This window comes from Natrix helvetica (assembly GCF_964273705.1).
Source record: "Natrix helvetica genome assembly, chromosome: 2".
NCBI classification, from domain to species: domain Eukaryota; kingdom Metazoa; phylum Chordata; class Lepidosauria; order Squamata; family Natricidae; genus Natrix; species Natrix helvetica.
The window spans coordinates 117,747,025-117,762,731 of NC_138552.1; the positions used below are offsets into that span (position 1 = coordinate 117,747,025).

The window sequence follows — 15,707 nt, forward strand, 5'->3', positions numbered from 1 at the left end:
ACAGCATAGAGAATTATTAAAAAGTGTGGCAGGCCAAAGATCCTAAAAAGAATATAATTACAGGCCTGACAGCAGAAGTTTTCTATGCAGAACATTTCAGAGAAATGGCTGAGAAAACTGGAAAAGAGGAACTAGTGTCACAATTACTGGAGACACCCATAACTGAGATTGAAAAAGTAGAAGGAGCCGTAGGTGGAATTGATAAAGAAGAAGGTGCGGTGGGTGGTGCAAATTTCAGAGAACAACGAGAACCCAGATCAACTAGAGCTATAAATCCTGTATATAAAGTATAAATATGGAGGGAAAAAATGATTTCAATCAATATAAATGGACTTAACTCAGCAATTAAAAGAAGGAAAATATTTCACAAATTAGAAAATCTAAAATTCGATCTAATCTGCCTACAAGAAGTGCATATTCAAAAGAGACATGAACCTACTAATACAACCAAAGCTTGGGGAAATATTTACTACACTGGCGAATTGCAAGAAAAGAGGAATGATTTTCTATATTAAAGATAACATTCCAGCTAAATTAATCTATGCAGATGAAGAGGGAAGAATTTTGATGGTGGAAATTATGGATAATATTAAAAAAATACTCTTAATTGGAATATACGCTCCTAACGAAAAGCAAGATGAATTTTATAAAAAATTGCACAGAAAAATTTCAGACTTGAACTATGTTGATATTTGTATGATGGGAGACTTTAATGGCATTGTAAATCAGAACATGGACTATAAAACACACAAAACAACAAAGTTAAATATAAAACTGCTTCCGAAATCCTTCTTTAGGATGATAGATGAAATAAACTTAAAAGACATATGGAGAGAAAGAAATACTACAAAAGAACAATATACTTTTTATTCAAATAGACATTCATCATTTTCCAGAATTGATATGATATGGGCTTCAACAGAATTGATTTGCAACGTACAAGAAATTGAGATTGAAACAAGCACATGGGCGGATCACAATCCAATTACAATTAAATGGAAAGGCCAAAGGACAAGATCTAGATGGACATTAAATAACATCATATTGAAAGAAAAAGATTTTATACAGAAAATGGAAAAAGAATTAGCTTTTTTCTTTAAAGAAAATAGAAAAGAAGATACATCAATGCAGAACCTTTGGGATACAATGAAGGCTGTTATTAGAGGTCTGATAATAGACTATACAAGGAGAAGAAACTTAAAGAAAAGACAAACGCATAAAGCCCTAGATAATGACTATAAAAAACTTGAAAAAGAGTTACAGAGATCGCCACAAAAAAAATGTTAAAATAAAAATGGATACAATCAAACATAAAATGGATCTACTGGAAAAGGAAGAACTGGCACAAAAAATCAGAGGCACTAAACAGAACTATTTTGAAAATGCAAATAAACCAGGCAGATGGCTGGCATATAAATTGAAAAAAGAGAGAGAAGTAAAGAAAATACTTCAATTAAGAGAAGAGCAAGGACAAATTTATTATGGAAATGCTGAGAAAAAGAAAATTATACAAGACTACTATGCTAAGCTGTATCAACAAGAGAAAATGGAAGAGGGGGGAGTTAAAAAATATTTACAGGATGCTAACCTTCCCCAGATATCAGATGCACCGACCTCCGCTCCTTCCGTAAGAAACTAAAGACCCACCTGTTCAAGTTTATTTGGCGAGGGAAAAAAGCAAGAATAAAACTTAAATTATTACAAGATGCTAGAACAAGAGGAGGATGGGACTTACCTGATTGGGAGTTATATTATCAAGCAACAAACCTGATATGGATTAAGGAGTGGGTAACACTAAAAAATTCCAGATTATTGAATGTAGAGGGTCATGATTTACTGTTGGGATGGCATGCTTTTTTATGGTATAAGGGAACTAAAGCACATGGTTATTTTAGAAGACATTATATAAGGGAGGCCTTGTTATTAAATTGGGAAAAGGTTAAAAGACTACACTACTTAAAAACTCCAGCCTGGATATCAACTATTGAAGCATTTTCATATCCAATAATATATAAAAAGGAACAAACAGATATGTTAAAATATTGAATACAGAGGGTGAACTCAAATCTATTCAAGAGTTGAAACAAGAAGGAATAGAAATGAATTGGTATTCACATTTACAGATACAATCTAGATATAATGAAGATAGAAAATCAAAAGGTATTTACAATGAAACAACTGAGTTAGATAAAATCTTAACAGGTACTGATGAAAAAGTAATTAAAAACTATATGGATATCTATTAGAGACTAAATTACAAGAGGAACAAGTTAAAGAAACTATGATAGCTTGGGGGAAAAGCTTTGGGCATGGGATAGATTTAGAGAAATGGCAGAAATTGTGGTCTTAAAATTATAAAATGACAATGTCAACTGCATATAGAGAAAATTTGCATAAGATGTTTTACAGGTGGCATCTACCCTCAACGAGAATTGCAAGAATGTCCAAGAATAAATCCGAAAAGTGCTGGAAATGTCATCAGATACCGGGTTCATACTACCACATGTGGTGGACTTGTATTGAAGCTAAAAGATACTGGACTAAAATACACATGTGGTTTGAGAAAATGATACACAAACATATAGACCTTAAACCAGAGATCTTTCTATTGGGAATCATACCAGAAATTTATAACAAAGACTTAAAATATTTGATTGTAAACCTTTTAACAGCAGCTAGAATTGTATTTGCAAAAAACTGGAAAAGTGAAATGATACCAAAACAGGAAGAAGTCATCCGAAAGATAATGAAGTGTGCTGAAATGAGCAAATTGACATTTGAAATTAGAGAACAAGATGATGAGCAATTTTATAAGATATGGGACTTGTTTTATCAGTGGTTGGAAAAAAGAACCTGGAAATGAAAAATGTTTTACTTATGTTTTAATTGAAGGAGAAAAGTAAGAATACAATAATGTTGTTAAATAGACTAATAAGGATACAATGTTTTAATTGAAAGAGAAAGGTGAGAATACAATAATGTTTTTTTTAAAGAATTTTATTGGTTTTTACAAATGTTTTAAGGAAAAGGGGTAAATAGGTATATAAGGGAGGAGGAGGAGCTTCCTGGAGAAATGGCGGTCTGCCACAGAGCTCCTTAGATCCATGGGCTCTTTCAAGGGAGCAGGGGTGCTGCCGGCCCCCCTTTTTACATCATGGGGGCCAGGTGTCCAATAAAGAGCCACCCTGGATCTTTTTATGACCAAGGGGGTCTTCCAGGGTGGTTTGAAGACCTGGAAAAGCTCGGAGAAGCTCGAAGAAGCTCGGAGAATGGACCGGTGATCTGCCGATGAGAGACGCCGCCCTGAGACGCCGTTTTGAGGCCGGAGGAGCTTAGAGGAGATCGGAGGAATGGCGAAAGGCGAGGAAAAGGCGTCCGGAGCGCGCGGGGGCGTGCTGCTGTCGATATTGGAGGCTTGTGGCTTGGAACTGAGCGCTGGGGTGGCGGCGAATGGAATGGCCGACCCTGGGGCGGCGGTAACCCAAGCGGCGGCGGCGACGGCTGGAAAGGCCGAACGCCGAATTCCCCGGCCTGCAGCAGATTGTGAGAGATGTTGGAGATGTTGGAGGTCAAGTTGGAAGGATTGGAGCCCAGCAGGATTGGAGCAGGAAGGGTTGGAGCAGGAAGGACTGGAGCAGGAAGGATTGGAGGCCAGCAGGACTGGAGCAGGAAGGACTGGAGGCCGGTAGGAGCGGCGTTGGGGCTTGGAATGGTGCCTTTGGGTGCCAAGAACATGGATGCAGGCCTAGGCAGGACTTAAATGCCGAAGGCCTGGTAGGAGAAGGGCCGCGTTTCAGGAGGCTGCTTAGAGGCTGGGGGGGAAGTCTGCTGTGAACTGGCATGAGGCTTTAACATCAGGCTTGGCAGGGGAGTTTTTACCTCCTGCTAGCTGCCTCCATGACTGCACCATCTACCCCCCCCTGCTGACTCTTGGACTAACAATTGCCCCTGTCTTCCATCTGTGCGCGCCCTGGAGATTACCTCCCTATCTCCGTCTGATTGACCATCTGCCCCTTGCCCATTATCAAGCAATAATCCACCTATCCCTCGCCACCCACCATTGACCACCCACCAGCCCCCACTTATTGACTGGCACCTGACCAGCTTACTACCATCATTACCCCCCCCCCCTCATCTAGGACTGGACAATTTTCTTTGCACCGGAATCCGGCTTTTTCAACTTTATTGGACTATGGCTTATTGGCCAGAACATCTGCAGCACAGAGCCTAAGCCCTGATGAATTTTTAATAACATATGTACTCAAGGTTAGACCTAATCCTACTGCGGGAGTCCCCCCTCTCGCAGGTGTGGCCCTCCGCCCTCTCAAGGGCCCACCTTGATGATGGATTTATTAATCCTGAGAGGTGGAGGAAGCGGATACTTAGGGGGTTTTTAATTAAATGTTTTTTAAATACTTTTAGGGGTTTAGGGGTTGGGGGGGCGGGTGGTTCAGATCAGGAGCGATGACAGAGCCAGGTCACCAGGTGGGGTCACGAGCAGAAGGAGCGGAGAGGAGGAGGGGGGGGAGGATATCATTCCCATACGGGGCTCCTTGATTCCAACAGTCGTAGGGAGGGGCAGATACGAGGACAGATCTACAACTCGCAGTCGGTTGGGAGACCGTGAGTGCTGGTTACACCCGGTCGCTTGTACCAACCCCCGCGTTCTAGGTGGTCAGGATCTGCAGGCCCAGGGCCTGAGGCTGTTGCTATGCAATGCGAGGTCCGTTGTCAATAAGGCCCCCCTCATTCATGATCTAATTTTGGAGGGGGAGCCGGACCTCGCGGGAATAACGGAAACCTGGTAGGGCCACGAGGGAGGTTTACCCCTCGTGGAAATGTGCCCACCAGGTTACCAAGCATTTCACCAGCCCCGGGCCCGGGGAAGGGGCGGTGGGGTAGCAGTGATTATCCGGGAGGACTTAGAGCCGAGGGAGTCCACTGTGCCACAGATGTCCGGATGTGAATCCCTTGTTGTGAAATGGGGCCCTGGGAGGCAGTTGGGCCTGCTGATAGTATACCTGTCTCCCCGCCATACATCAGCGACCCTGCCTGAGCTCCTCGAGCTGATCGCATCGGTGGCGGTTGAGACCCCCAAACTTCTAGTGATGGGGGATTTTAACCTGCCATCGGTGGGAGAAGCATCAGAGGGGGTTTGGGAGTTCATGGCTTCCATGATAGCCATGGACCTGACTCAAGTGATTCAGGGCCCGACACACGAGGGAGGTCACACCTTGGACCTTGTTTTTGTCTCTGGCCAGTGGTTGAGTGATCTGGGAGGAGTGAACTTAACCATCACTCCTCTGTCATGGTCAGATCACTCACTCCTCCGACTTGACTTCCCTGGTGCTACCCCCCGCTGCGGGGAGGCGGAACCGGAAAGCACTAGATGGTTCCGCCCCAGGCGCCTGATGGAACCAGATAGGTTCCAAACGGAGCTTGGGCCACCTCCTGCAGCCCTGACCCGCCCTCGGGTAGAGGACCTGGTGGCCGCGTGGAACAATGTGACTACCGGGGCCTTGAACCGGGTGGCGCCTTTGCGGCCTCTCCGGCGGCAATGATCCACCCTGGCTCCTTGGTTCACCGAGGAGCTAAGGGTGATGAAGCGCCGCAAGAGATGCCTAGAGAGTCGTTGGAGATCCTCCTGATCCGAATTTGACCGAGCACAAGTACGAGCCCATTTAAGGACGTACCTAGTGGCATTGAGAACGGCCAAACGCCAATATTGCGCCGCTCTCATTGCATCCTCAGAGAACCGCCCTGCCACCGTTTTGGGTGTCCCGCTCCCTCTTGTTTCAGAGGCCGCGGGAGGCCCCTTTACAGGGTAGGGCAGAGGAATTTGGGAAATATCTGCAGGATAAAGTCGCTCAAATCCGGAAGGATTGGGTCCCCTTCAGTGGCCCAGTCGAGACGTCCGTGGCGAGTCTTGAGAAACCTTTTTGGGAGGAGTTTGACTTCGTTGTCATCGAGGATTTGGACAGATTGCGTTGACGACTGCGACCTACCACATGTTTACTGGACCCGTGTCCCTCCTGGCTTGTACTGGCATCCTGGGAGGTCACACGCGACTGGCTTCTGGGCCTAGTGAACGCTTCGTTGGGTGAGGGGTCTCTTCCGGCCGCCTTGAAGGAGGCGGTGGTGAGACCCTTGCTCAAGAAGCCTTCCCTGGACCCTACGGAGCTGGCCAATTATCGTCCTGTCTCCAACCTTCCCTTTCTGGCGAAGGTTGTAGAGAGTGTGGTGGCTTCTCAGTTCCCATGACATCTGGAGGAGAATGATTATCTAGACCCGTGCCAGTCCGGCTTTCGCCCCGGGCACAGCACAGAGATGGCCTTGGTCGCGTTGGTTGATGATCTCTGGAGGGCCAGAGATAGGGGTTGTTCCTCTATCCTGGTCCTATTAGACCTCTCAGCGGCTTTTGATACCATCGACCATGGTATCCTGTTGCACCGACTGGAGGGGCTGGGGGTCCGGGGCACCGTTTTGCGGTAGTTCGGCTCCTACCTTTCTGGCCGGACGCAACGTGTGTTGGCAGGGGAGCAGAGGTCGACCCTAAGCCCCCTTACTTGTGGGGTGCCACAGGGGTCGGTCCTCTCGCCACTCCTGTTCAACTCATACATGAAGCCGCTGGGCGAGATCATCCGTGGTTTCGGGGTGGGATATCATCTGTACGCTGATGATACTCAGCTGTACATTTCCACCCCGAACCACCCCAACAAGGCCGTCGAAATGATGTCCCGGTGTGTGGAAGCCGTACGGATCTGGATGGATGACAACCGACTCAAGCTCAACCCTTCCAAGACGGAGTGGCTGTGGGTTCCGGCCCCCCGGTTCAACCAGTTAATTCCATCTCTGGCCATTGGGGGCATTCAATTCGCCCCTGTGGAGCGGGCGCGCAATTTGGGCGTCCTCCTGGATGCCAGGCTGTCCATGGATGACCATGTGACAGCCATGGCCAGGGGGGCGTTCCACCAGGTTCGCCTGGTGCGCCAATTGCGCCCCCTATTGGACCGGGACGCCCTACGCACAGTCACCCATGCGCTGGTGACGTCTCGCCTGGACTACTGCAACGCTCTCTACAAGGGGCTCCCCTTGAAATGCACTCGGAGACTGCAGTTGGTCCAGAATGCGGCCGCGCGGGTGATTATGGGGAGTACTAGGTACTCCCATGTGACACCTCTCCTGCGCGAGCTGCACTGGCTTCCTGTGGTCTATCGGGTGCGTTTCAAGGTCTTGATTACAATCTTTAAAGCGCTCCATGGCTCAGGACCTAGGTACCTGCGGGATCGTATTCTGCCCCATACATCCCTGCGACCCATCCGCTCGCACAGAGAGGGACTTCTCCAGGTGCCGTCCACCAGACAGTGCCGAGGGGCGGCGCCTAGGAGCAGAGCCTTCTCTGTGGCGGCCCAGCCCTGTGGAATGACCTCCCTCCGGATATTAGGACCATCACTGACCTCCGCTCCTTCCGTATAAAGCTCAAGACCCACCTATTCCAAATAGCTGGCCTGGCTCAACCATAACTGCATATCGCTCCTGACAGGTTTTTTAATTTGGTAATTTTATTTAATGGGATTTTAAATTGTGTTTTTTAATTGTCTTCACTTATTAGTCTACCTCCTCCATGCACATGTATATGTCTTTGTTTCTTATGTATGTATGTTGTCTCTATCTGTATTTTTATTTGTTTTGATTGTACGCCGCCCCGAGTCCTTCGGGAGAGGGTTGCGGCTAATCAAATAAAATTATTATTATTATTATTATTATTATTATTATTATTATTATTATTATTATTATTATTATTATTATTATTATAAATTTTTGACAGCTACATCATGCGGAAGGTGGTAATCCCCCCAAATCTTGCAACTTTTACAAAGAAAAAAAAGAAAACATCAAAATTTGAATAAACATTGGCAGCTTTTGGTTTTACATTAAATCATCAATATATTCAATCATTTTTGCATCACTTCCAGCAATTACATTATAACAACAATTGCAATAATGTTTCAGCTCATTTTTGTGACCTGAGTCTTCTCAGTGTTGCATCCTCCCCCCCGGTCTGCTGGGAGAGCCTCGCCCCCTGCCTCCTTCAGATCTTGTGTACTGTCCCGTTTCGTCTAGAAGGGCATTGTTTTTTAATGAAAGCCTCCGCCTCCACAACTGTATTAATTCTAATTCTGCTGCCCTCCCAGAAAATCAGCATACCTTCTGGCAATAGTCATCTAAACCAGACTCCTTTATTATATAATTTCTTTGCTAAAGAGGAATATTTCTTCCTCTTATCTCTTACTTTCTTCGGAATCTGTTTAAGAATGGTTATTTCTTTGTCTTTATATTTTAGTGGTTCCCCCCTTTGAGCTCCTAGGACCTCATCTCTTGTGGTCTTTCTAAGAAATTTAACATGGATTTCCCAATAATGTTGTTAAACAGACTAATAATGATACAATGAAACACTGACATATATATTAATAATTTAGAATATTTTGTTATAAAATGAAGGACAAAGATAATAACGAATTTATGTACATTTGATAGAGGATTGGTAATATAATGTATAACTCTAAGTGCATACCATAAAGATATCCTGTTGAAAATAGTGATAGATATATAAGCACTTGGTAAACTCTTTTATACTGTAAAAATATCTAAAATGAGACAATGATTACATAAAGGTGCGTTTTTATTAAACAGACAATCAAAAATGTAAGAGAATTAAGTTTACTGGGGGAAAAAAGAAATATTAATCGTAACTGAATATATGCTGTACAATGAAAGCGAGGTTTTTAGTTATATTAGATGGAAAATCTGTGATTGTATATGTAATTGAAAATACGGATGCAAAAACACTTGTAACCAAACGACATGCTGTATGTAATGGATGAAATTTTTTTAATGTTGTCTTTTATGTTTAAAAATAAAAAAAACGGGACAAAAAATTTTGTTTTGGTTTTTGGGGGGGCTTTAGGCATCATTATTAGTACATATAGGTTAATGACTTTATTGACTGTGCAAAAAAGTGTTATAATGGTCATCTGCTATATTACAACCTGTGAACTGAAGGTGCCAATCAAGAGATGTGAGGTCGGCAGCTATGAGATCATAGTTGGCTTTTTTAAAATTATAATTTGGAGTCCCATCATTATGACCCTCTTTGCAGGGACACAAATTGAGACAAAAATCAATCATGCTGTGATCACTGTTGGAAAAAGCTTGTTTAACTTGTAGGTTATAAATTGAATTTAAGCTGTTGCAGAAGATGAAATCTAAGCAATTGTTGATCCTAGTGTTGTTCATTACCAACTGCTCCAGCCCCAGAGTTGTGACAGCATTGTACAGGGTTGCATGTATTGTAGGAACTGGGCTATGCCTTTTGTTAACCCCAAGCACTTGTGGTGAACATACATGTTGCATAGGGAGCACTTCATGGTACTCTCATCCTCCTCGAATGCTTCTGTACAGATGTAGCATATGCAGGAGTCATATGGTTCATCAGTAGCGATCTCCTTCTTTTTGGGTGGGGGTTTGGCAGTAGAGTGTTTGCCTGGAATAGTAGGTTTGCTGTGGAGGCACTGGTACATTTGGTGAGGAAGGTTATATGTGGTGATAAGACTCATCTAAAGAAAGACTGTTAGCAAGGAAGAAAGACACCAGATGGAGAAGCTGCTGTTGCAAAAGTTTGCTATTATAATAACGGAGACAAATGGTTAATAGACAATAGGGCTAGTAAAACAATTGTTAATAATTCAAAATTGTTTTTCAAAATGGATTCAGCTGGAGGAAGTGCAGTAGCCTTGAGAAATGGCCAGAAGGCAAAGTCACTGGAAAAAGCAGTGTGATGATTCCATGCCTAAAGGAAAAGTTTGGCAACATATTATGTGTGCCTGAAATGGAGCATAATTTACTAAGTGTCTCTAGTCTAGAACAAAAAGGGGTTGAGACCACATTTGTAAATGAGAAGTCTTATAAAGAGAAATGAGAATGTATGTGCACAGGGCTTAAACCACGATAATCTTTATGTGTTGCAGAGACAAAAGGTTCAATGTGCCTACACATTTGGAAATGTGGCACAAAATGATTCATGCATTCATCTCTTGCACAGAAAGTTTGGCCATGCCAGCTTCAGAGTTTTGCAAAGGATATAACAGTTTGGAGAAGGGTTAAACTTAAAAGGGTGTAAGGCATACTTGGACTGTGCGGTATGTAAGTCATCAAAGTCCAAGGCATTCCCAGTAAGCCAAAGTAGCATAAGGCAGACAACAAGAGCTTTAAAGCTGTTACATGCAGATTTGGTTGGGCCAGGGGTGGGTTCCTGACGGTTCTAACCGGTTCGGTAGAAGAGGCTCCACAAATCTACCATGCTGTTTAGAACCAGTTCCAGCACCTGCCCCGGCCTCCTGGCTCCCTCCCCCGCCCGTCCAGTCACCGCTTGCTCCCCCCACCCTTCTGCACCACGCTTGCCCCGTCAGCCGCTCACTGATTGGCTGGCTCACCAATCGCCCCGCCGCCTCTAAGAGCCCTATCTAAACCCACTTACCTTTTTTCCTGTTTGGCTCTCTATTGCTGACTGCCAAGGAGGTAAATAACCTAGAACTAAGCGTGGGGGGGGGGGGGGAAGCGGCGGCGGCAAGGCAGCTGGAGTGGCCTGCTGTGGCCCTGCACTATAAGCGAGTCCGGTGACCTTTTGCGGGCCTTGCAAGGATCCCGGGCTCGCTTATAGCGCAGGGCCACAGGGCCACTAGCAGGCATGGCGCAGGGGTGGGGACAGCGGTGGGAGCTTACATGGTGCAGCTGGCATCTTTGGCAAGTTCAGGGACCTCGCAAGGCTTTGCAAGGTCCCTGGACTTGCCTAAGATTCCTGGCTGCTGGCAAGCATGGGCACGGGGGTGGGACGGCGGCGTGAGCTTATGCGGTGCGGCTGGCGTCTTTGGCGAGTTCGGGGACCTCACAAGGCCTTTGCAAGGTCCCCAGACCTGCCTAAGATGTCTGGCCGCTGGCAAGCATGGGCGTAAGAGTGGGGACGGCGTCGGGAGCTTGCCTCCTAGGCACCAGCTGAGCCGCACAAACTACTGCCCGTCGCTCTGTGCTCAGCAAAGCAAGTCCGGGGAGCGGAGGTCTGGGCGCCAGCAAAGGACTTCTGCCGAGGTAGCCTGGGAGGGCGTAAGAGCAAGCGAGCGATGGAGGATCAGCCTGATCCTCGTGATCTGGCAGCTGCAGCAGTGTCATCAAGACGAAGTGGGTGCAAAGGGAGGCGAAGGGGCCTCAGTGCCCTGCCTGATCCTCCATCACTCGCTCACTCTTTCGCCCACCCAGGTTGCTTTGGAGCTACTCTGGCTACCTCCGTCCATCTGCGCCCAGCAGCTGCGGCGACATCATCAAGACGAAGTGGGAGCAAAGGGAGGCGAAGGGGCCTCTGTGCCCTGCCTGATCCTCCATCACTCGCTCACTCTTTCGCCCACCCAGGCTGCTTTGGCGCCACTCTGGCTACCTCCGACCATCTGCGCCCGGCAGCTGCGGCGATGACATCAAGACGAAGTGGGAGCAAAGGGGCCTCGGTGCCCTGCCTGAATCAGGCAGGGCACCGAGGCCCCTTCACCTCACTTTGCGATTCAGATGAAGGGGCGGCGGGGCCCTCTCTTCTGGCCGGGCTCTTCCCTCTCACTCTTCGTCTTGATTACATCACCGCAGCTGCCAGAGCGGCATGGTTGCGGTCCAGGTGGGCAAAAGAGCGAGCGATGGAGGATCAGGCAGCCTGATCCTCCCTTGCTTGCTCGCCGGGCCGCCTTGCCGCCACTCTGGCTACCTCCATCTGTCTGCGCCTGGCAGGTGCAGCAACATCATCAAGATGAAGAGCGAGTGGAGGAATTCTGGGAATTGAAATCCACAAGTTTTAAAGCTGTCAAATGTGAACACCCATGGGGTTTTATTTCTAAAGGGTTAGGGGTGCAAGGGTCTTGCAACTTGACAGCTTTAAGACTTGTGTGCTTCAATGCCAGAGTTCCTGAGCCAACATTTTGGTTGCTAAGCAAGAGCATTGTTAAGTGAGTTTCACCACATTTTAAATTAAATTTAAATTCCAGAGGCAGAATTTATTGTTCTGAGGTAACTTGGTACGTACAGCTGTTAAAGGATTTAAACGTAATGGAAAAGTAACTGAAACTGTAACAGTGTTTGAGGATAATGATGCTTGCATTAAAATGGCAACAGGTGACAGAGTAAAGAATAGAAGCAAGCATGTGGATATTAAATACTGTAATGTAAGAGAAGCCATCAAATCTAAATTAATTAGCTTGCTTCACTGTTCTTCAGAGGACAATCTGGCAGATATAAGGACTAAGCCACTGGCTGGAGTGCACCATGGGAAGAATATTAAGTTATTCGGTTTTATGTCTATTCCAGTCATAAAGGGAGGAGTGTCAGTATGTAAAGGTTCATGAATTGGAATAGACATGGTAACAGGTCAGCCAATGGGGACTGTTTGGTGACCCAGACAGTTCGGAGCCTGGGCGTGGCTTAGGTTCACTGATATGTATATCTGTATATAAAGAAGTGCTTCTGTGATTCTATAACTTCTGTGATTATTGATTCTGGATTTCTGAGTTCTGGTTCTGGCTTCTGCTATATGGTATTGTATATAAAGAACTTTCTTATATCAATGAATCCTGCTGAATTATTTACTTGTGTGTTGGTTGGATTGCTGCAAACTCGAAATAAAATTTAATGCATATTTGATACATATGAAGAACACTCACAAACTATTGTACATTTAACCTAAAATAAACTTTATGTAAATTGTACTTTCTTTATCTAAATTTATTTCTGCATTATTAGAAGTTTAAAAACAATCCATGTTAGATTCTCCATAATAGCCAACAAATTTGATTGCATTTAAAGACTTATCAGTGTGAATCTCAGAAGAGCAACTGCAACTTTACCGATCAGATGTCAGATCTTTATCCTTTTTTGACTTTTTCTTTCTTCCACCTTTTTTTCCTTTTTTCTTTTTCTGAAGATCATAAACAGAAATAACAGATTAACAGAGTTGGAAGGGACCTTGGAGGTTCTTTAGTTCAACTCCATCACTCTATACCAGTGATGGCGAACCTATGGCACGCGTGCCACAGGTGGCACGCGGAGCCATTTGTCAGGGTGCGCGAGGTGCTGCCCTTCAGCTGGCCAGCACGCATGCGCACGCTGGCCAACTGAGTTCACCCTTTTTCGCCCTCCCCAGGCTCCAGAGGCTTTATAGGAGCCTGGGGAGGGTGAAAAGAGCCTACCCCCCCCCCCGGAGGCCCTCCGGAGGCTTCATGAGCTTCCCTGAAGCCTCCAGAGAGCAAAAAACCAGCCCTATGGGCAAATCAGAAGTTCGGGAGTGGACTTCCGGTTTGCTCGGAGGTTCGTTTTGACTGCTCCGGAGGCTTCAGGGAAGCGTCCTGAAGGTCCCTGAAGCCTTCAGAGCGCTCAGAACGACCCTCTGAGCAAACAGGAAGTGACCCGCATACGACCCCCCCTGCGCTTCCCCCACTTATGGCACGGGAGCCAAAAAAGGTTTGCCATCGCTGCTCTATACCATTTCAAAAAAATGGTTGTGCAATCTTTTCTTTAAAAAAAACTCCAGTGAAAGAGCACCCACAGCCTTTGAAGGCAAGCCGTTTCACTGATTGTTCTAAGACAGGAAATTTCTTCTTATTTCTAAGTTGGTACTGTTCTTGATTTGTTTCCGTCCATTGCTTCTTGTTCTGCTTTATACTTTGCAAAGTATACTTCCACATAAGGCAAAAGTTTTCATTTGAGTACAACTCTCTTTGATGAACTACGTCTTTATACAAATAATAAGCACTTTTATTTTGTTTATATTTATTTCATGTTCCCCAACTTTTGATACAATATTATAGTAAATCCATACTAAATAGTTACCTTTCCCTTTTTCCCTTTTTTCCCAGTTTTCTCTGTCTCTCTATCCACGGCTAATTTTAGATTTTTCAGTTCCTGGCGCATTAATTCATCAACCTGTATGAGCACATACATAGAGGTAATACGAAATATAATACTAAAAAAAATTGCAAACAGAAAATATAAATGTTATGTCAAGGATAAACACTCATATATAATCATCCAATTTTATTAGCATTTTTTGGAGGGAGAATTATGTCTGTAATTACCTTCCCTCCAAAATAAAGCATTATTATCAAAATAAAATACTAAATTAGATAGGCATGCTCCAAATCCCTTTTCTTAAATCTTGCCATCTAGTGGGATCTAGTGTACCTCCACTGTGGCTACATCTACTTTATGGAACACTTGTCCTGTGGATTTGGCAGGCCCCTGTCCTTTTAGTCTTTTAGAAGGCCATCAAGACCTGGATTATTTCTAGGTACAGGGGCGAATGAGGATGTCTGGAGTTGATTGTAGGGCATCCCAAAGGGATAATTGAGGTGATGTGTTTTGTTTTTACAGTTTTTATGTTTCTGAGTTTTATTGTTGTTGTTAGCTGCCCAGAGTTAGGTTTTTAGATGGGTAGCCATATAAGCCTTTTAATCAAACAAGTAAATAAACAGACTCTGGATGGACAAGCACTACCTCTGAAGGAGCAGTTTTGCAATTTGGAAGGCTTTTTGGACTCTTGGCTCCTGCTCAAGCAAATGGAAGTTGTGACTAGAGGGACAATGACTTGATTTGGAAGTCATGACTACTGCACTGCTACTCATTTGGCTATAATAATTCAATGTCAGTACAAGATATTCCATGTAGGACTGCCTTTAAAGAATATTAGGAAACTGTAGTTAGCTCACAGTGTAGCAGACCCTATGATGTCAGCAGGTCCCCTGATGTTGAGTGCAGGTTACCTCTATGTTGTGGGTACTGCACTGATAACTAGTTAGTTTCCGTGTACAATTTAAAGTGTATATTTGACTTATAAAGCCATAACTGACCCATGTTTATAAAGGCAGATGGATATTTGTAGAACTGGTTGATCCATCTGGTGACCTTAAGAGAACTTAATATTAGTTTCCCACTTCCAGGAAATAAAGAGACTCGAGGCTAGAAAGAGCCCTTTTCAATGGCAACTCCAATTGGCTGTAAGAGTCTCCCAGTAGAAATCAGATAGCTCTTTTGGTATTCAGAAGGATACCAAGAGTTGCTTGGCTAATGGTAAAACAGATATGGAATAAATAAATATCATGCTTTATGTGAATCTTAGATTGCAGCATTAAATGTACTGTGTCACCATGCAGAACTGAAGCCTGGACTCTTAGGGGTTTCTAGCACCCTGATGGTATAAATCACATGTAGCAATTTTTTGGCTTGAAGATCACATTGGGTTCCAAATAAGTAATATATTGCATATATATGGTCCTTTATGTATGCTTTCGCATACTCATGCACACTATTCATAAAATATACTTCCTTAAACTACTGCCCACCCTCTCTCTCATACACACACACATATACATCACTTAGTGCTCCACAATCAGATAACTTAGTGTTCCACAATCCCTTTTCTGCAGGCGGCCCAAAAATATTGATCCAACAGGAAAGATGGAATTCATAATTCTACAGTAGTCACAAAGTGGATTACATAACACATGTAAGAAAGCTGTTGTACTACAATAATTCAGAATCTTTTTCATACATTGGGAAATTTGCTTTGAAACTTCTGCCAGAAACATACTAGGTGGCTTAAATGTAGTCGTGGATTACGACCG

At 44.6% G+C, this 15,707-nt stretch overlaps 1 protein-coding gene across 3 annotated transcripts in view; it reads right to left on the reverse strand.

The window, feature by feature from the left end:
* The window catches only part of DRC11 (dynein regulatory complex subunit 11), a 268,281-nt gene that overhangs the window by 109,755 nt on the left and 142,819 nt on the right, over nt 1-15,707 (reverse strand). For all 3 annotated transcript variants that reach the window (XM_081940018.1, XM_081940019.1, XM_081940017.1), the window contains 2 exons: nt 13,918-14,010; nt 12,936-13,006 (listed from right to left, as the gene is read on the reverse strand). In XM_081940018.1, coding sequence (XP_081796144.1) covers nt 12,936-13,006; nt 13,918-14,010 — 164 coding nt within the window. The remainder of the gene's footprint in view (nt 1-12,935; nt 13,007-13,917; nt 14,011-15,707) is intronic.